Source organism: Sceloporus occidentalis, unplaced genomic scaffold (genome assembly GCF_023333645.1).
Source record: "Sceloporus occidentalis isolate IW3139 unplaced genomic scaffold, rSceOcc1.0.p SCAF_1, whole genome shotgun sequence".
In the NCBI taxonomy this organism is placed as follows: domain Eukaryota; kingdom Metazoa; phylum Chordata; class Lepidosauria; order Squamata; family Phrynosomatidae; genus Sceloporus; species Sceloporus occidentalis.
The window spans coordinates 172,651,400-172,670,621 of NW_028316981.1; the positions used below are offsets into that span (position 1 = coordinate 172,651,400).

The 19,222-nt window shown below is 40.5% G+C and overlaps 2 protein-coding genes across 3 annotated transcripts in view; one reads left to right on the forward strand and one right to left on the reverse strand.

Annotated features, from left to right (window-relative positions):
* The window catches only part of STAT6 (signal transducer and activator of transcription 6), an 85,479-nt gene extending 71,456 nt beyond the window's left edge, over positions 1-14,023 (forward strand). For both annotated transcript variants that reach the window (XM_089482399.1, XM_089482407.1), the window contains exons 13-21: positions 517-723; positions 817-911; positions 1,755-1,891; positions 4,545-4,691; positions 7,556-7,613; positions 10,524-10,619; positions 11,593-11,670; positions 12,143-12,301; positions 12,804-14,023. In XM_089482399.1, coding sequence (XP_089338525.1) covers positions 517-723; positions 817-911; positions 1,755-1,891; positions 4,545-4,691; positions 7,556-7,613; positions 10,524-10,619; positions 11,593-11,670; positions 12,143-12,301; positions 12,804-12,900 — 1,074 coding nt within the window. In that variant the 3' untranslated portion in view covers positions 12,901-14,023. The remainder of the gene's footprint in view (positions 1-516; positions 724-816; positions 912-1,754; positions 1,892-4,544; positions 4,692-7,555; positions 7,614-10,523; positions 10,620-11,592; positions 11,671-12,142; positions 12,302-12,803) is intronic.
* A 98-nt stretch (positions 14,024-14,121) lies between these two features.
* NAB2 (NGFI-A binding protein 2) overlaps positions 14,122-19,222 on the reverse strand; it is a 28,268-nt gene continuing 23,167 nt past the window's right edge. The window contains exon 7 of the mRNA XM_089482418.1: positions 14,122-16,454. Within this exon, the coding sequence (XP_089338544.1) occupies positions 16,354-16,454 (101 nt within the window). The 3' untranslated portion in view covers positions 14,122-16,353. The remainder of the gene's footprint in view (positions 16,455-19,222) is intronic.

Below are 19,222 nucleotides of genomic sequence, written 5' to 3' on the forward strand. Positions count from 1 at the left end.
GAATAAGGAAAACTAAACCTGTAATAGAATGTGTGTGTCTGCATTATGATACTGGTATATGTTCCTCCAATAATTTTTATGCTGCTGGGGTAACATGAAAAGCCCTTTGCTATGTGCAATGATTTCTCGCCCCACAAGAATTATCAAAACATTTTCAAACATTGTCACAGTCCCTGGCTTCTTGACTTTTAAGCTGATATACAGTAATATGGGAATTTAAATGACTTGGCCAAGGAAATGTGGTATATTTGCTAAATTAGGGGTTGGAAGAATGTGATGTTGAATTCAGTAGTTCTGTTCTTAGCATAATAAATAATAATAAATATTATTTTTGTTAAAACAATCAAAGTGGCTTAGCCACTTAAGAAGCATGGTTATTTCTTTCCTGAAATTGTCTGTTAGGTTGCCCTTACAGGGCATTTTAGGAATGCAACAGAAGTTGGGAAAGATAATAGCTTTCCTGCTTCGGTTGACCATGTGCATGGTGTGAGGCTCTATCCCCATGTCTCATTCCAGAATCGCATCCCCTTTGTGGTGGCCGAACGTGTCAGTTGGGATGACATGTGTGAAACTCTCAATCAGAAGTTCATGGCAGAGGTGCAGACCACGAAAGGCCTGCTCAAGGAGCACTACTTCTTCTTGGCCCAGAAGATCTTTGGTGACAATGGCGCCAGTCCTGAGGAATTCCAGAAGCGCCCAGTATCCTGGTCACAGTTCAATAAGGTAACTCATTGGCTTTTCTTAAGAAGCTGGAATGCAGGAAACTAGGCTTGCATGGTCCCCTCCTCCTTCTTACACTCATTTTTATATTTACAGGAGATTCTTCCTGGTAGAGGCTTCACATTTTGGCAGTGGTTTGAAGGAGTTCTTGACCTTACCAAGAAATATCTGAAAGAATACTGGTCTGACCGGTAAGGGGACTGCTGGATCAAGGCATTGTGGTGTAGTTAGGGCACTGGGCTAGAAGTCTAGAAGTCTAGAAGTAGGGAGACAAGACTGAGATCCCCTCATAGCCATGAAGTTCACTGGGAGACCTTGGGCCAGTTCTTATCTCTCAGTCCAACCTACTTCACTGGGTGAGAGAGAGCACTGTGTGCACCAACTACAACTACTTGAAAGAAAGATGAGATATAAATTTAATAAAGCTGAGGGACCCAGTTGGGATCACATAAATAGCCCCGAATCTCTGTTGCCCTTCACAATGTATGCTCCCAAAGAGAGAAAGAGAGAAGTATGTGTTATGTTAAGCTATTGTTTCACAGAATGAAGTAGAGCACAGAAATCCAAACACAGTACATATGTTAACATTTGTCTCATTTAAAAACAAAAACTATCTGAGGAATTTTATATTGCTAGTTTACATATACCAAACTTTATAGTGTTATATCCTTCTGTTCCACAGACTTGTTAAAATAGAGATATCACACACAATATAAACAAAGCTTCCTGTAGCTGTTTTCAACCATAATAACTTTTCATTGTGCAATAAATGTTTGTAATACCTCAGACTGTTTGACAAGAATATATGTAGGAGAAACAACTGCTTGCCCCTTTTTAAAAAGTTAAGCATAGATAATATTTGTATACATTCTGTAGGGTCTTCCCTTTGTATATATATCACCCGACAGTGCTAACTGAGTTTCAGCAAACAAAGGAGATTTGCTCTTTAGATGTAAATATCATTCTGTAAAAATTGCAGTGCTGCCTGCTGACCCTCTCTTTTTCTATTCTTTCTCTCCCTCTCTCCCACACAGACTCATCATAGGTTTTATCAGCAAGCAGTATGTTTTCAGCTGCCTGAGCACTGCACCAGTGGGTACTTTCCTACTACGTTTCAGTGACTCAGAGATTGGTGGCATCAGCATCGCCTATGTTACCTGCTTTCAGGATGGTATGGCTTTCATAAGAAAACTGGTCTCTTTCCCTGTTCTCTCTTTTAACAGTAGAAATAGGGGTCCCTAAATCTCCATGAAAGAAGGTTTTGTTTTTGTTTTTTATCTTCACATTAACTCCAGTCTCCAATCTTCAGTTTAACTCCATTCTAGCTCTTTGCTATAATCTGTTCACTCACCCCTTTGTCTTAAGAAGACTTTCTTCTGGAATTGAAACATGCAACATATGTCTAGAGTCTGCTCCAATTCTTGGTTTTTCATCGCAGTATCCCCATGCATTGTGTTGGGGAAAACTGTTTGCACAAAGCAGTGCTAGTGTAATTGGAGCAGGCCCTAAATGAAGACATAAGATGCTGCCTTGCACCGCATGGGGCTGCTGTGCCCTGTACTATCTATTTCAGGAGCACCAAAACTTTTCTAGTTTGCAGGCCCATCTGGATTTTTGAAAAATGGCTCTGGGCCTCAGAAGTATTTGGAGTGTCCCTTTCTCTATAAATGTAGGGATATATCTATATATCTGTATCTATACTTTAATTTAAAATGGTCTTCTATTATGCTGTGCTGCGCTCTGCTTTGCAAATCCATGTGGGCAATCACAGTCACAAAACATGGAGTTTATCATACAGGACAGGAGGCACTCAATTTCGAAAGAGAAGATAGCAAGGTCAATTAGAAAATTCATGCAATTATGTGTTTACGTATCACACCTTAAATTCGCTGTAACGGCCTTCCCGAATGTGACCCAGATTCTGTGCAAAGTAAGCCATCACATTGTTGGGTCTTAATTGCGAATTGGCACCCTTGCGCATGCTCAGTGAGACTCCAGATGACTGGAGCATAGCATATTTAGGCGAGTGAGAGAGAGGAACCAAGGAACCCCACAATTTACAAAAGAGATTGGAGGGGGGAGTGGGAAGAATAGTTGAAAGAACATGCTCTATTCACATTAAGACGAGCATATATTCACTCTTGTCAGGTTAAAACATGAATATATAATGGTTATCCAATAGCTCCGGGTCCATGCCTCTTAATTAGTAGGCAGCAGCCCCCCCTCAGCAATGCTGAAGGACAAGTGGAAGCAAAATTGAAGTTTTTGCAGCAAGGCTTCATGGGAAACCCCCCTTCCAGATTGGGGGGGGGGGGACCAGGACCAAAGGAGACATGCCCATCACACCAAACAACAGGGCACTGAGTGTGAAATTGCCTAGGAATAGGGTTTGTGACTTCGCTAGTTCACCGAATTTACTTAAATGTAGATTGATGCGTGATTGCATTCGGAGTGCGTTTGGACTGCCAGTGATTGCATGTGGTAACCTTTCGTGCAATAACATGAATACGCATGATTGTGTTCAGGATGACACTGGATTATACTTCCAATTTCAGTCGTATGATATCCTCCCATGTTGTGTTATCCTATGGGGCCAAAACAAAGATAGTACAGTTTTTGGACATGATCCAAACTATTTGGGGATCTTTGAAACAAACACTTCAGCTTTCTGAATTCTTTGTGTTATGTGTATGGATGTGTATGTGTGTGTGTGTTTTTTGTATTTTTTTATTATTATTATTCTGGAATGATCATTTATCAGTTTTGTACAATCTGGACGAATTTAACATTTACCCATAGGATGACACCCAGAATATTTTCATGCAAGCTTGGGAACAAACAGCAAATTCTGTGGTATTTTTTGTGTGTGTGTGTGTTTAATTTATGACAGCAAAAAAGATTGTTAACAGTAAGGGATGGAGCTACAACTTCCAGAAGGCGGCAGGCCAGAGATGAAATGTTACAGGGAAGAAATACATATAACTGTGGGTGTCCATTTGATTTTTTAAAAACATCAGTTTATTCGTTTTGCCTGGGATATGTCCATGATGAGTTTGTATCACATTCTGAAATATCCTGGATAGAGTCAGAGAACCATAGAGTTGGATGAGACAGAGCTAACTGATCAGCGTTCAGCTTCCTGATTGGTTTTATGTATTATTTCGTGTATTAAAATATTTATATCCCACCCTATCTCTGAATATTTGGGTCTGGTATATAATAAATTCAATTTATGACAATAAATAGCAATAATGTTAAAAAAGTAAATTATACTAAAACATTTATTTATAAATATTTACACACACACATATAAAACAATAATTGAAAAAGAGTATAAATATGCTAAAACATTAATCACTTTGTTTGGTTGCACTTTCCTCATTGAATAGGCAATGTCTGAATGAATTACCACAAGGAATATTAGATCTGCTGTGAGTGAAGGGCTGGGCCACAATCTTCCAGATGGGATGAGTTCATTTTTTAGAGTGAAAGGCTGTAAACCTCTTTTGACCAATGGATCTTCTCTCCTGTGCCACTTAGAATGTGAAGCCAGAGGAAAGAGCAGAGAGTACTTCTCTGTGGAAGCTACTAGTGCCATGCCTATATTGAGGAAGGGACCCTACTGCCTATTGTACATAGGGTAGTATATTCTGTGTGAGACAGCAACCAGAGTTTTTTGGGGGCGGGTGGGATGTTGCTTGCATATTGATGTTTCTTCTGATGGGGGAAAAGAGAGTGCTCAGCATAGTGGGGATATATATACCTTCTGTTCTGGACTCACATTTTGGTTTCTTCTTCTGCTGCTTTCTTGCCCCCTGGCTCAGGTTCCACTCAGGTGGAGAACATCCAGCCTTTCACAGCAAAGCAACTGTCCATGCGTTCCCTTGCTGACTGTGTTCTGGATCTGTTGCAGCTTCAGATATTGTATCCTGACAGGCCCAAACATGAAGCTTTCAAGAGGCACTGTAATGGTGAGTGATGGAGAGGACGGAAAAAAACATGCTTTTTTAAAAAAAAAAAAAATCCGTCTGAATCTGAAATGGCTGGTTTTACTTTAGGAGTAGGATGGAGCCATGGCAGTTGAAGTGATGTTGAACTGTATTGTTTCTACTGTATAAATGCACCCTTCAGAGAATAAAAAGTATTCATTCTCTGAAGGGTGAATTTATACTGTAGAAACAATACAGTTCAACATCACTTCGACTGCCATAGCTCCATCCTACAGAATACTGGAATTTGTAGTTTTGTGAGGCACCAGCATTCTTTGGCAGAGAAGGCTAAAGACCATGTAAAACTATAAAGCCCAGGAGTACATAGAATGGAACTACAACACTTAAAACAGTTTCGAACTGCATTATTTCTACAGTGTAGATGCACTTTTGGTAGGCAGGGACGGTGTCTGATGTCTTCTGACAACCTTGGTCCAAAGTGAAAATGAGTAGAGATTAGAAAGAGGGAAAAGAGGACTATACCATTCAACTTTTACTAGTGAAACATAAATCTAAAGGGGTAGAATTCAGAGACAGAGCCATATTAGTCTGTCTTATCCAGGCATAGCCATGCTTGCCATATAACAAATCCAATCAAAAATCCACCAAACAGTGATACCTTTATTGGCCAACCAAAATACACAATATACATGTTGTAGTCTATCATGTTAGTCTATCAGTATGCAAAAGGGTCTTCTAGCACCTTTGAGACTAACTGCAAAAGCAATTGTTACATAGTTTTTTTTAAATTAGAACAAGCCAATGGAGGCATGTGTAATTTAGAGTAATTTAGAGGTTAGAGTTGAAATTGGAGAAATGAGTAGTGGAACTAAGAGGATGAGCACAGGCAGACTAGCAAGCTGAGTCCATTCTTTATTCCAAGTCTCCTTGCAAGTACTGAGGAAAGGATTAAGACCTGGCTTGGCTCTCTGGCTTTAGGATGGTGGTCTGTAAGATGTATCTTTACCTGATGTTCCTCCTTCCCCGTACTATATATACTCCTGTATAAGTTGACCTCATGTATGAGTCATAGACAGGTTTGGGAGCCAAAATTATGGATTTTGCTATGGCCCATGGATAAGTCAAGGGTAAAACTTAGCGTGGGGTGGCTTATAGATATTATGCCTCAAGCAATAAAGGGGGAAAAGAAGCAAAAGAAAAGGGAGATAAGAGTAAAAACAGAACCATGAAAGCTTTGCTTTTTCAATGACTAATGTGCAAGGATAAAGACAACTACTATAATAATCAATGCAGAGAAATAGAAGACAACAACAAAAAAGAAAGAATACAAGTCCTCTTCTACAAGATCCAGGAACTCAAAGATAAATTCATAACAAGGGCTGGGACATTCTATGATAAGATGAGGAACAGACTACAAGATCAAAAAGAAATAAAAAGACATTGGATGCAATACACGGAAGAGCTATATAAGAGAGATGAAAAATGACTGACATATGGAATGAAGAACTATACAAGAATAAACCCCAAACTCTAGAAAGCAAGATTAAGAATGGGAAGGGCAGCTATGAGAGAACTAGACAGATCCTAAAGAGTAAAGATAGACAACTGACCATTGAATTTCCCATCACCATGTATGGATGTGAGAGCTGGATAGTGAAAAAAGTAGATAAGAAGAAAATCAACTCATTTCAGATGTGATGCTGGACAAGAGTCCTGAGGATACCATGGACAGCAATAAAGACAAAAAGATGGGTCTTTGAACAGATCAAGCATGAACTCTCTCTGGAGCCAAGATAACCAAAATTAGGCTGCTGTACTTTGGTCACACCATGAGCAGTCAAGACTCATTAGAAAAGACAATAATGCTGGGAAAGGTAGAAAGAGAGAAAGACCACATCCCAAGTGGATAAACTCAATCGAAAAGGTCATGGGCCTGAATTTGCAGTATCTGAGCAGAGTACTGGAGGACAGGGGGTCTTGGAGATGTCTCAGCCATGGTGTCGTCATGAGTCGAGGACAACTTGAGAGCAGTTAGCAGCAACAACAAAAGTTTAAGGGCATTTAACAAATCTTTTCTGCTCCTTTTAAAAATGCATAGAGGGAACATACTTAGGAAGAGGTAAAGAAAAAGAGAGGATGAAGGGTTACAGGACGTAAATGACATTGCTGATCTTAAAACGTCTACATCTATACAAATACAGAGGAAGAGAGGGATATAAATAAAGAAAAAGAATGAGAATGTGGCCTGAAAAAAATGAGGGGTGGGGAGAAGAGCAAGGAAAACAACTCATGCCTCTGTTAGGGAACTGGCATGACGGTAATGACAAAAGTCAGACACAGAAAGACCCTCTTGGTATGGAAGCAGTGCTCCCACCCCATTACCTCTCCTTTGCCCAAGCCAGAAAAAGAAAGGCAGCCCTCCTTCCTTCCTCACCTCCTTTTTTGGCCCAAGTGGGTTCAGCAGTAACGTGAGGGAGCCTTAAGACAGACTGTGATGGCCATTTTAAATAGGGGCTCACTTTTTAAACCTCTCTGGAGTGAGACTGCCAAGCCTCACAAGATTTATACAGTAATCCTTTATTTTTTTAAAAAAATTAGACTTCTTTTGCATACGGGTATATACAGTAATTTGAGGATTGTCACATCAGATAGGTGGGGCAAGAAAGCTTAACTGATCCCTGCAGAGCAAAGCAAAGCAATGAATGGAATATGTATGTGTATATCCTGCTGCAAGAGGGAACCCTAAACACACACACAAACACAGAGACATACATTACTTAGGGTCCCCTCTTGTGGTAGGACTTACCTGAGATTTCTGTATGGGGGGAAATGGCTCTGTTTCTGTGCAGCAAGGGGTTAAGTATGGCTTCTGTTTTCTTCCACAGCAGAGGCACCAAGGAAGAGTAATTATGTCCCAGCCAAGTTGAAGATAACTGTGGACCTGTGAGTGTGTGAATTCTTCCTCTTCTAAAGAAAAAGGCCTTGTTCAGATGAATGAGAATTTTTCTTGCTACTTTTTGTTTTCCTTGGGATGTGGAACCTGTGCATTGAAGGTCTGGTTTCAGTTTGACTACATGCTAGTAGACAGTCCCTTAGACACACAGGATTGATTTCAGATTTAGTCATTAGATTTAGCCTAAAACCATTGAAATCAGTGAAACATAAATTTGGCAGGACTCACTTAAGTCCTATTGATTTTAGGAGGCCTGCTGTAAGTATGAATAAATTTAGAACCAAATGACATTTAATATGACTGTCAATTAACCACAGTTAATGACCATATAACACTGGTCTTGAAGTCCCTGCACTAGTTGCTTATTAGTTTCCAGGCAAAGTACAAGGTGTTGGTGATTACTTTTAAAGCCCTACATGGCTTGGGCCCAGAGTACCTGAGGGAACGCCTTCTTCCCTATTGTCCGCCCCATATGCTAAGGTCCTCTGGAAGAAATCTACTACAGCCAAAAAAAATCTAGGCTAACATCAGTCTCCCAAAGGGCCTTTTCTATTACTGCTCCAAAACTATGGAACGACCTGCCGGAGGAGATCCGTCATATTTCCACTCAGACAGCTTTTAAGAAAGCACTCAAGACGGATCTCTTCCGGCAGGCCTTTCCAACTTAGTTACCCTCCCCAGATATAGAGATATTTGTCCCCTCATCTGTCTACTCTTCCCCGCCTATGTTTCTGCCTATTTTTTTGTTTAATGTTTTTAATGCCTTTAATGTTTTTATACTATTACTCTTTAATTCTGTTTTAGTACTGGGAATGGGTGGGGGGGTAGGTCTAGGGTTTAATTTTTTAACTTTATTGTAACTTGATGTATTTTATTGTTGTAACCCACCCGGATTCTTCGTGATTGGGCGGGCTAGAAATAAATCTATTATTATTATTATTATTATTATTATTATTATTATTATTATATTAATTTAACTATTAATTGACTATCACTGACCAGAAACCTATCATGATCATATTACACAGACACACAAGGTACCATTACTGTATGTAGTATTTTACGACTTAACAGACAGATACTTGCCCCAAAGAGCTTGCAATCTAAATTTTCCCCATGGAGACAAAACAGAGTGTGGGCAAGATTAGAGAGGTCTGAATTAGTTTAGTTTATTTCCTTTTGAGTATTAGGTATTACATGCTGTTAGAAAGATGATAGCTGATTATATGACATTTTGGTCTGATGGTTGTCACTATGATAAAGTTGTAAAAGCCCCTTCAATCTGATTTGTTATCCTGGTTATCCTTATGACACCAGATCCTATCTGATCTTGGAAGCTAAACAGGGTCAACTCTGGTTAGTATTTGGGTGGGAGACTGCCAACAAATACCAAGTTCTGTAGGCTATATTTCAGAGGAAGGAACTGGCAAAACCACCTCTGAGTATTCCTTGCCTAAGAAAACCCTGTGAAATTAATAGAGTTACCATAAGTCAATAGGCAACTTGAAGGCACACGCCTTGCCAGGATTGAACATAGATTGACTGACGCTTTTGGCCAGGGTTAGGTAACTGTTTGATGCTTAATTGCATCTAGTCTAGTTTCTGCATGACAGTGTGCAACTTTTTCACACTGAATCTGGTTATTACTATTATTATTATCATTATTATTATGCTTTATTTATATAGCGCTGTAGATTTACACAGTGCTGAACATACAAATAATCAAAAGGATAAAATAAACCTGCCCATAGCATACAATCTAAGAAATAATAGCATAATATATATAAATAATACATAACAATACAGGAAAGAGTTCAATAAATTAAAGCAAGCAACAAAATAAAAACATCAAATAACAAATAATAGTCATGCAATGCCTGGGAATGTTTCTTTGAACAGGATGGTCTTCAACTCAGTGTTGAAACTGGTTAAAGAAGTGATGACCCGTGCTCATGGGGGAAGATTGAGGGGAACTTGCAGTTACTCATGCATTTGTGGGCACAGCCACACTGCTGTATGGGGTAAGGCTTAAACTTTGCCTTCACCCCAGTAATCCTGCACAAGATTGCTGCGGTGGAGAGTGAGGAAATAGTTTTGGGGTCACTGAGGGCCTCCACCACACCTAATAGTCATCACTGCTTTGGCACTGCCATTAACAACACCATAATAATCACAACAGCTGTAAGGTCATGGAGAGAGGAAGGAAGAGACAGTTTTAACTCCTTCCAGTAAACCTTTTCCATCCATAGTGGCTGGGGAATTCTGGGAGTTGTAGTGTGAAATAGTTATTCTCCCATTTTCTTGCTGTTTGCCTTGCACAAGTATATAGTTTAATATTCATAGGGTGACTTTTAGAACATATGAGGAGTTCTGATTTAGCAAAGAATGCATGTAATCCAGCATCCACTTCCTAACAGTGACTCACCAAATACTGTCCTCCCCCTTCCTACAAATAGAAAAACAGGAAGGCAGAAGCAGCACCCCTACCAGCCACTATCCCACCATCATTTGCCCAGAACATCCCGTCTTCAGAGCCACTGAACGTGGAGCTTCCATTTTACTATTATGATAGGCCTTTCCATTCTAATTTGTCTGGATCTCATTTAGGCCAGTTGCCATCAGCACATCTGGTAGCAGTTCACTGCAAGTTAATTGCATTGTGTAAATAAAGAACCTATAGTTGAACATGAGACCTGCCTACACTTTTAAAACATGTGAGAGCTGCTGAACTGAGATATGAAAGTTCTGTCTCTGTTATTTAAATTGTGATTATGCATTTACGCATAAAATTTTTGTCTTGGCCTGGCTATCCTTGAGTCACCAGCGGTCAACCGTGAACTTGATACCCTGTAGATTTTGCAAAACAAATGGATCCTGATGCAACTTTTGTTTCTTTCCAGACCTTCAACGTTTCCTGCTCAGTCAATTCAGCCTCAAGTTGACTCCATGAGCAATCCTAACATGAATCTTGGAATGCATTCTGATCCACCCTACGAGTACGTGTCAATTCAGGAATTTGCTGAGAATCTTGCCATTTGTGTATAGTGGCTGTGCATGTGAAAACAATCTAATGACGCCAGCCTATGAAATATCATCATGATTTTATGTTAGCTTCTAATGGAATGGGGGAAAGACATGTTTTATAGGATAATTTAAATTTTTTTACTATTTCATCTAGAATTCAAGGGGAGTCTCATATTTGAAAGGAAGAAACTTGGCAGTCAAACCAGCTAGGCTTGTGGGCCAATTATTAAGGAGGAAGGACCACAAATGGCCTGCTCTGAAATTCTGACATGAACTTTTCTATGCAAGTTCTGTCCTCTCCCTCAAAACACACTTAAGAAATCCTGCTATATCATTAGCCAGTGTACAGTGGAACTGGATTTTTTTTTTTTCAAAATGGGAGTGTGCTGCCATTCAAATGAATGGGACTCCAGCAAATGTGAAATTTTCCTTACGTGGAGGGGGGATCCAAAATGGTTCCCCCCATATGGCAAGGCTGGATTGTAGGAAAGTTGTGTTTGAGGTTTTGCCATTACTTGTTGATCCAAGGTGGCTTACAACAGGATCTTATCTTAGGACCTCATAACTTGTAAACAACTACTGTGATGTCCTAGGTTTGTCAGACCTGTTCAGCCACAAATCCCACTAGCTGAATTTCTGCTTTTCTCTCCCTGTCTTCCTCTCCCTCATCTTTTCGCTGACTAGCTTACATCACAAAGTTGTGGGAGGGGGAAGCACCATCTGCACTTCTGGGAGAAAGGACAGGATAAGCATATTAATAAAATAAACATAAATGTAGTAATAAAGATGAGGTTATTAAAAGATGCAACAAATAGATAAGAAAAGGTAAGTAATCATTCTGTGCAAGTCTTTTCTTCTTCACTCCAATCCATCCTGTGACAGGATCTAAAGTTTACTTCTCCTTTGGCCAATGTTTGACATATTTTTACTCTGTTTTTACCATAGCCCATCACTGATGATTACACCACCCAGACACATGTCTCCCTCTGGCAACACAGTATATGGAAGTCCACAGTTACAGTCGTAAGAAACTCCCCTTTGTGTTTGTGGGAAGGGGAGGAAGGGAGGGACTGAGACTGATTGTTACACATGTGCTGCCTCAGCTATTCCCATGTTACCTAAAAGAAACTAGAGAGCTAAGAAAAACATAGGTGGATTGCCCCTGGGAGTGAGTATCCAACCTTGCTTAGATTGAAAACTGCACCTGGGTTGGGATTTGGGAGATTATGTTCAAGCTGTGAGCCATGAAACTCACCAGGTGAACATAGAATAGTCAGGCACTCTCTCAGCATGACTTACCTCACAGAGTTATGCGAGGGTAAAAGGGGAGGACGAGAACCATCTGTACCACCTTGATTGAAGGGAAGGGAAGGATGTACATGTAACTAATATGCATGGACACATACATACAATTTACTGTTAAGAGTGTCCTATTCCTTTATTCCAATAACTGTTGACCTAGCCACATTGTACATTCAGTTCTTGCTTTCTCTAGTGAAGTGACCTACTCATACTCTTTGGGAAATGCTTCACCCCTTGGCCAAATGGATCCATACCCCATGCCTCCAGATGTGGATATGTCAGACATCTGTATGCAAAATGAGAATACTCCAATGTATGCGACAGATCTTCATATGCTCCCAAACCAGATAGTGTGAGTATGCTAGCTGATGTACACTGCATGACTGTGTAAAAGAGGAATGCAGAAAGTGTGACCCATGGGCCTCAGGTTGCAAGGGGCCCACTGCACCTCCAGGCTGAGGAAAGGCCTTTTTTGAAACCAGGAATTATGCTGTCCCAGGTTTCTGGTTGGGGGCTCCCAACGCTACATGGAGATGCCAAGTGTTGAGCCTGGGACCATCTACATGCAACAGGCCATCTGCCACTGAGCTGCAGCCCTCTCAAATGCAGGAGAGTGGCTGTGTTAAAGCCAGAACTTGGGAAAATTATTTGCATTATATCTCCCAGAAACCCCTATTTCCATGCTGGCTAGGAGTTTCATGAATTCGTAGTCAAAAATTTACTTCTGGAACTTCTTGAACAGAAGTAGGAAGATGAGGGCACATAATGTAAAGGAGTAATATTGTATATTACTGTATACTGAGATTCTTCACCCAGTCTATGGATTTGTATTCACTTGTCGTCTTCTTTCATAGGATGCCTGAGATGATCTCCCCACCTTCTGATGAAGAGCTGGCCCTTCTGTTACATTCTGAGCAAGATCTAAATCGCTATTCTCAAGATCCAGCATGACTCAACACCCATTTGTATGCTTTACATCTAGTACTTTGGAGGGATTTTCTTGGATGGCAAAAAACATTAAGAATGAATGCACCAGAGTACAAGAGAGGTTGTTGCTCTCAAAATCTTATAGGGTACAGAACACTCCTCCCATAGCTCTATCCCCATGCCTTTCTTCCTGTCAGAACTCTCGGATCTTCTCTTGATTCAAGAGCAGCTTGGATTCTTTGCTGGATCAGACTCATTGAATATTTGGCTCTGCCCAGGGATGTTGACCAGCTATGACTAGCTTGGGGAGCTGTGCGTGTTATAGCAGAGCAGAGCCTCAATATTACAGAGCAGGACAGAGACTTATTCACTTGCTGGCTTCTTCGCTGCTTGGTGCTATCCTACCTTGGGCAAAAGGCAATATGGCCTACCTTGCTTTATGGTTTGAGCTACTTATGGGAGCGGATGGGATTCCTGTAGTAAAAATTTGGACTTTATCATCACAACTAGAGGATATTTTTCTTAGGACTGTGAAGACTCAGATGCTCCCTTGTCAATTTAAGGGGAAGATTTTTTTGGGCCACTGGAAAGTTTTTGAAAGCTAGACTTCTGGGTTGGCTCTTCTGTGCTGTTTGTCAGTGTCTCTTTCAAAAAAGAAAGCACCATATTCCCTCAGGGGATTAAAAATCCACAAATCTTTTCTTTCCATCAAACCTCATGGGTCTGAGCCTATCACTAAGCAGAGGGTGGTGGCTCATCAGTATAGGGGAAATGGTAGTGGAAAGTCAATAAAGCATCACGAGACAAACTATAAATGCCAACTCTCCTCCGCAAACCCTGTCTTTCCTAGGATGGCCTGCTCCCTCCAAGTGTGGTAAAGAATGACATAAAATCAGTGTTAAAATAAGTTTAACTATCTCCTGTAGAGGGAGTAAAGGTGGTACACCATATTGTCCTTTGTGTAATACATCAAAATATTGAGGGGTAGCCGTCTAAGCCTGCATGTCTTCCTGGCAATGAAGAGCTCAGATCCTCCTATTCAACTCATCTTCCAGAACTATGATCCAGATAGGAAAACATAGAGCTATTTCTCTTCTCCTGGGGAAATGTGACATTCTGTACCTCCCTGTACTACCTTTTAATACATTCCTCAGACTTTCTTGCTTACATAACTGCTGTACAAGCTCTACCATTCGCCAGTGTCTCTTAGTCCCACCTCATAGCCGGCAAAGGTGCAATTTAAAGTAAGCCATAAAATAAGACTTTATTCCAAAATAACAAAATAAATAATCTACTGTACACATTACAAAGGAAAGGGTAGTCATTTTTTCTATATAAAGACACCAATATTCTATGGGAGATGGTAGGAACTAGAACTGATAGCGAGTAACTCTTTTATTTTGTCTCAGTGCTGAGCTTCATCTGTGTTTTGTACTTGTCTTTTTCAAACAATACTTTTCTGTTATGAAGTTTGCTGCCAGACTGCTCTTGTGACGACATCTTTGGGGGACTGAGTTATCACTGTTTCTTCTGGCTCTTATTCTGAGAGGTGATGGTTAGATCCAATTCCCTTGTGGATGGAGAGTTTCCTTTCTCAGAGCTGGCCCAGTTGAGTTGTTATTGAACAGAAAGAGGGGGCTGCAGTCAAGAAAGCTTATAAAAGAAAATCTAACCCACACCTGGCATAGAACATGATACAGGACAGTCACTGTAAGTTTTAACATTTGCTTTGAACAGCTATATCATTTCAGCTGGCCCCTGGTTTCCTTAAAAGGCCATAGCCAACTATTTCTGCATGAGGAGCAGTTCACATCAGAAATGTCTACTGTTTTCCATTCAGAGATTGTGGAGGAAATAGGGATGGTTGTGTGCCTTCAAATCTTTTCCGACTTCTGTTGACCTTAACACTGGAATTTCCAGCAGCAATTGAACATCAGATCAATTCTCAAAGTGGAAATGTTGAACTAATAAGAACAATTCCCCCAATAAATGATCAGCACAGATGTCTGGGCCACTCTATCTGCACTTTGCATGTGCACTGTCTTTTTGCCGCTACAGTTGTGTGCCAACTCCTCATACTTATGCAACTGCTCTAAAATGGAAGCTCCACACAGCAATCTATCCTTTGTGTATATGGCTAAAGAGGCAAAGCAGGTGTTGAGTCAAACCACCCACCTCTTCTTTTGGGAGTCTTGATTCCTCACAGTTGTTAATTCCTGTTTCTGCTAGCATTGAAGCATTACAAAGGAAACAGCCCCAGAAGTATGAGTGCAGGGCAGGAGTAGAGAAGAAACAAAGAAATGGCTATAGTGGAAGAATAAGGCTGGTTCTCTCTTCCTGGCTCTTTCAACAAGAGAGAAGCTCTTTGTTTTTCTGTCATCCCTTGCATCGTCTGCAAATCACATAAAGTGGATTAGAAGAAGGCTGACAGGTCAAAAGCCTCTGAAGTCCATTTGAATTCCTGCACCTCTGTAACTTCGGTAAACTGTCAAAAAAGCTAATCTGCTGCTCAAATGCAGCTGGGCAGGGACAGAAAATTGTTAGCAGCATGCCCACAAACAAATCATGGCGATTAGTTAAATAAAATTTGAGGGTTAATAGACAGGGTTAAAAATTGTAGAAATAGACTTTGTGGAGCAGTCATGTAAGCCAAATACTTTAAAGTATCCAAAACAGAGTTGAACAGTTAGTCGGTGCTGTGTTCATTGGTACTATTGGTGACTAAACACCAATATAACATCAACCAAGGGGACAAGTAATGATGTGTTAAAAGTGCTCTTGGCCTTGTCTATGAGATCTACAACACAGTGATACAACCTAATGTGCAGACATTATTAGTGTGTTACTAGGTGGTCTATGCATTTTATTGTACACATATGGGAGGTATATATGAGTCAAATCATGGCTGTAAGAAATGTGGGTGTGGGGCACATTTAGAAAGAACAGTGTGTGCAACTGAGAAACTGAATGTCTTAACTGTAAAATAGTATATTTATGTGCTTTTTTAGAAAAAAATGGCTATGTATACATCACAGTCCTTGGTCCCACCTAAGGGAAAAGGCTGTGGGTAAAACTGACCTACCAGTAGTCCCATGCAAGGCCAAACCAATTGGAGATTTGAACTCCCTGAGCTCATGGCTATCAGCTGTAGCCAGGATGCCTCCTTCTTGCAGTTTTAATAAGGTGACAGGCTTCTGACAATGATGCATTTTCCCTGTCTATATAGTCCTACTTTATGCTTAGGGGGCACACAGGCAGGTTCTCCATTTTTGTGAAGAGAACAGGGAGTGGTATAATGGGTGTGTTGTGTTAAATATATGGTAGCTCTCCTTCAGTCCAAAGAAAGCCAAGCAAATGCCTCCTTGTGATGATGTGGAGGATTGCACCCTTCTCCCCTGCAGGGGTCTCTTCAATCTGCAGAGATGGTTGTTGGCACATTATTGCTTGGTGACTGACCAGTGAGTCACCTCTTGCTATTCATGGCCGGCTGGTCTCTGGTTCCACCTTAACACTGTTCCTTCTAGCCTCAGGCTGTGCTGCTGAAGGCTGGCACCTCTCAGAAAGGTTTTCCCCAAAATCTGAAATGAGATATCAAGAAAGAACTGTAGAACTGCTTGGTCTGAGCTTGCTTCTTTTACAGAATTAACAATTTCAGTCAGCAACTCTCTGCTATGACAAACATGGATTGTTCACAGATGTATCTCCCCCAGTGGCGCAGTGTATTGGAAGCGTAGTTTCAAAGGTCTATGTGGAGCATTTGAGCCCTGAAACACCAGATCCTTCAGTCTCTCATTGTCTGATGGCTTCAGGGAAAAGTCACCATCTGGAGAGCTTTGTAATAAAAATATCACTTTGACCATGTAAACATACCCTTTTCTACTCTAAGCTGGTGGAATTCAAAGATATAGCCGTGTTAGTCTGTAGAATCAGTATGTAGAGAGATCCTGTAGCACCTTTGAGATTAACTGAAAGAAAAAGGTTGGCAGCATGAGCTTTCGTACACTCAAGTCTACTTCCTCAGATGCAATAATTTATCTAATGCATTAATCTAATGCAACTGAGGGAGTAAACTTAAGTCTACGAAAGCTCATGCTGCCAACTTCTTTTTTTGTTAGTCTCAAAGGTACTACAAGATCTCTACATACTCTTAAGCTGTTAGCAAAAATGGCCATGACTGGAAAGGCAACTCTCATTGCAAACATGAATTGACATGATAATCATAAGCTTGATATGGCCATCATATCAATTTTGTGCTCAATTTTGTCAGTTCTATGTACATATTTTTCACTTTATTTATTCCTGTCTGCTTACACATTCTTATGTTCTTGACCAAGACTGCCTTGAAAGCATTTGTTTAATTATAGTGTTTAATTTGATTCAGTATTGATCAGCAGGAACAATGGAAATCTTGTCTTGGGAGTAAGCTTTGCTAATTGCCTTCCTTGTTTTAAAAGGAAAACATGCTCATTTGTTTTTGCCACCACTGCCATTGCAGCAGCAAATTTGGTGGGACAGTAGCAAAACCAGAAGCATGACTGCAAGGGTGGCAGTGCAGCCCCCAGCTGGAAGTTGCCTGTTCCAGGAAGCTGCCAAAATGTGCAAGAGCTTCATGGTATCGACCCCAGTCTAGACCTATTTTAGTCTGAATTCAAGCCAGAGCCAGTGCCCTAGGATTGGTGTCACCTGGTGGGGTAACTCATAGTGTCACCCCTCCATTGATCAGCTTCTATATCACACCATACAGTAATCTTTTTGTACTAAGGTTACTCATAAATCATAATCCCTGTGTATCACTGAATGTATAGGCAATAGTTGTGACAACCAACTAGCAAAATTAAAATTATATCTTTAAATTACAGTATCATATGCACAGCTTAAATGCATTTGCGTATACATGGTTTCATGTGGTTAAAGTGAAAATTTGGTAAGATGTGATTTTTTAAAAAGAAATTTTTAAAATTAAAAATAAAATAAAATTATTTAACAAACAAACAAACCCAGGGCTTCTCATTTCTCTTCCCACTGAACCTTACCCCACTCACACCATCTCTTCAATGTTTTAAAGGGATCCATGCAAACACCACAACCTGTTTCAGCCCAAAGGCAGATATTTGGGGAGCAGTGGTGTCACACACACACACCCATCTTTAGGGTGTCACTTGGTGTGGGCCACACCCACTGCCACCTCCCCAGTGACACCCTTGGACAGAGCTTCACACAGAAATGCTTTCTACAAGCTTTGGTTGATTCATTGCCTTTAGTCTTTCTTGGATAGGAGAAAGTATATTCATCTATAAATGAAAATGCCAGCCACAGATGCTGGCAAAAGGTCAGGGAAAAACTCTTCTAGAACACAGCCACATTGCTCAAAAACCCACAAAAAACTATAAAATCAGAGGCTACTCTGGATGTCACCTTATCTTTGAAATGCACTCCAACAGTGCCCTAGAAAATTCTGGTTCACCCCAATAATTTTGGCTTGCGTCAATGCTGTATTATTTTTGGTGAATGGTCAACCCTTTTTTTTAAATTCCCAGACATTTAAAGAATGTAAAATATATGTAAAAATTAAATTTACATTTTTAAATTTCTGGTTGACATTTTAAAGGTATTAAAATTTACTGTTGACTTCTTTAGATTTTAAATTGGTTTACTGTCTTGATTTTTTTTTAATAAACACTGCCCTGAAATCCTCTCTGGCATGAAGTCATAGTACATAAAACTGTAAAATAAACAAATTCAAAAAAATAAATAGTCCAAGACAGGTGAAGGCATCTGATTTCCTATCCATGCTATAGAGCATGCAACATCCCATTTCCTTATAGTAGGATCACAGAGCTTAGAAAGACCGATGTGTTAAAATACTTCTCTGAAAATACCTCTAGCAAGAGGTTCTTGGAGGTGTGCTCCCAAAAAGTTACTTTTTGGAGCTCTGGGCAGAAAGATACTTTACCTAATGTTACATGAGAACTGCTTTTACTGAATCAAATCCAATGTGTGTGTATCTTGTGTAGCTGCATCTCAAAGGCTGGGCAAGTAATTGCTGTGGCAAAGACAGAGCATGCTGGAAAAACCACTCTGGCTACAGATGGGAATGGCCTCTTATTTCTACAGCATTAGGCTTTAAACAGTCAGCGACGCAACTGAAGCGGAGGCCAAGGCGGGACTCCATTGCCGCCTTCTTCACCATCGGCTCTCCAGCAACAGTGGTGGTGCAGAAGCAGTCAGGCCTGGGCGAGGCTCTCTTCCGCCCCTCCTTCCACCTGCCTGGTTGCCAGAGCGACGCAACTGAAGCGGAGGCCAAGGCGGGACTCCATTGCTGCCTTCTTCACCATCAGCTCTCCAG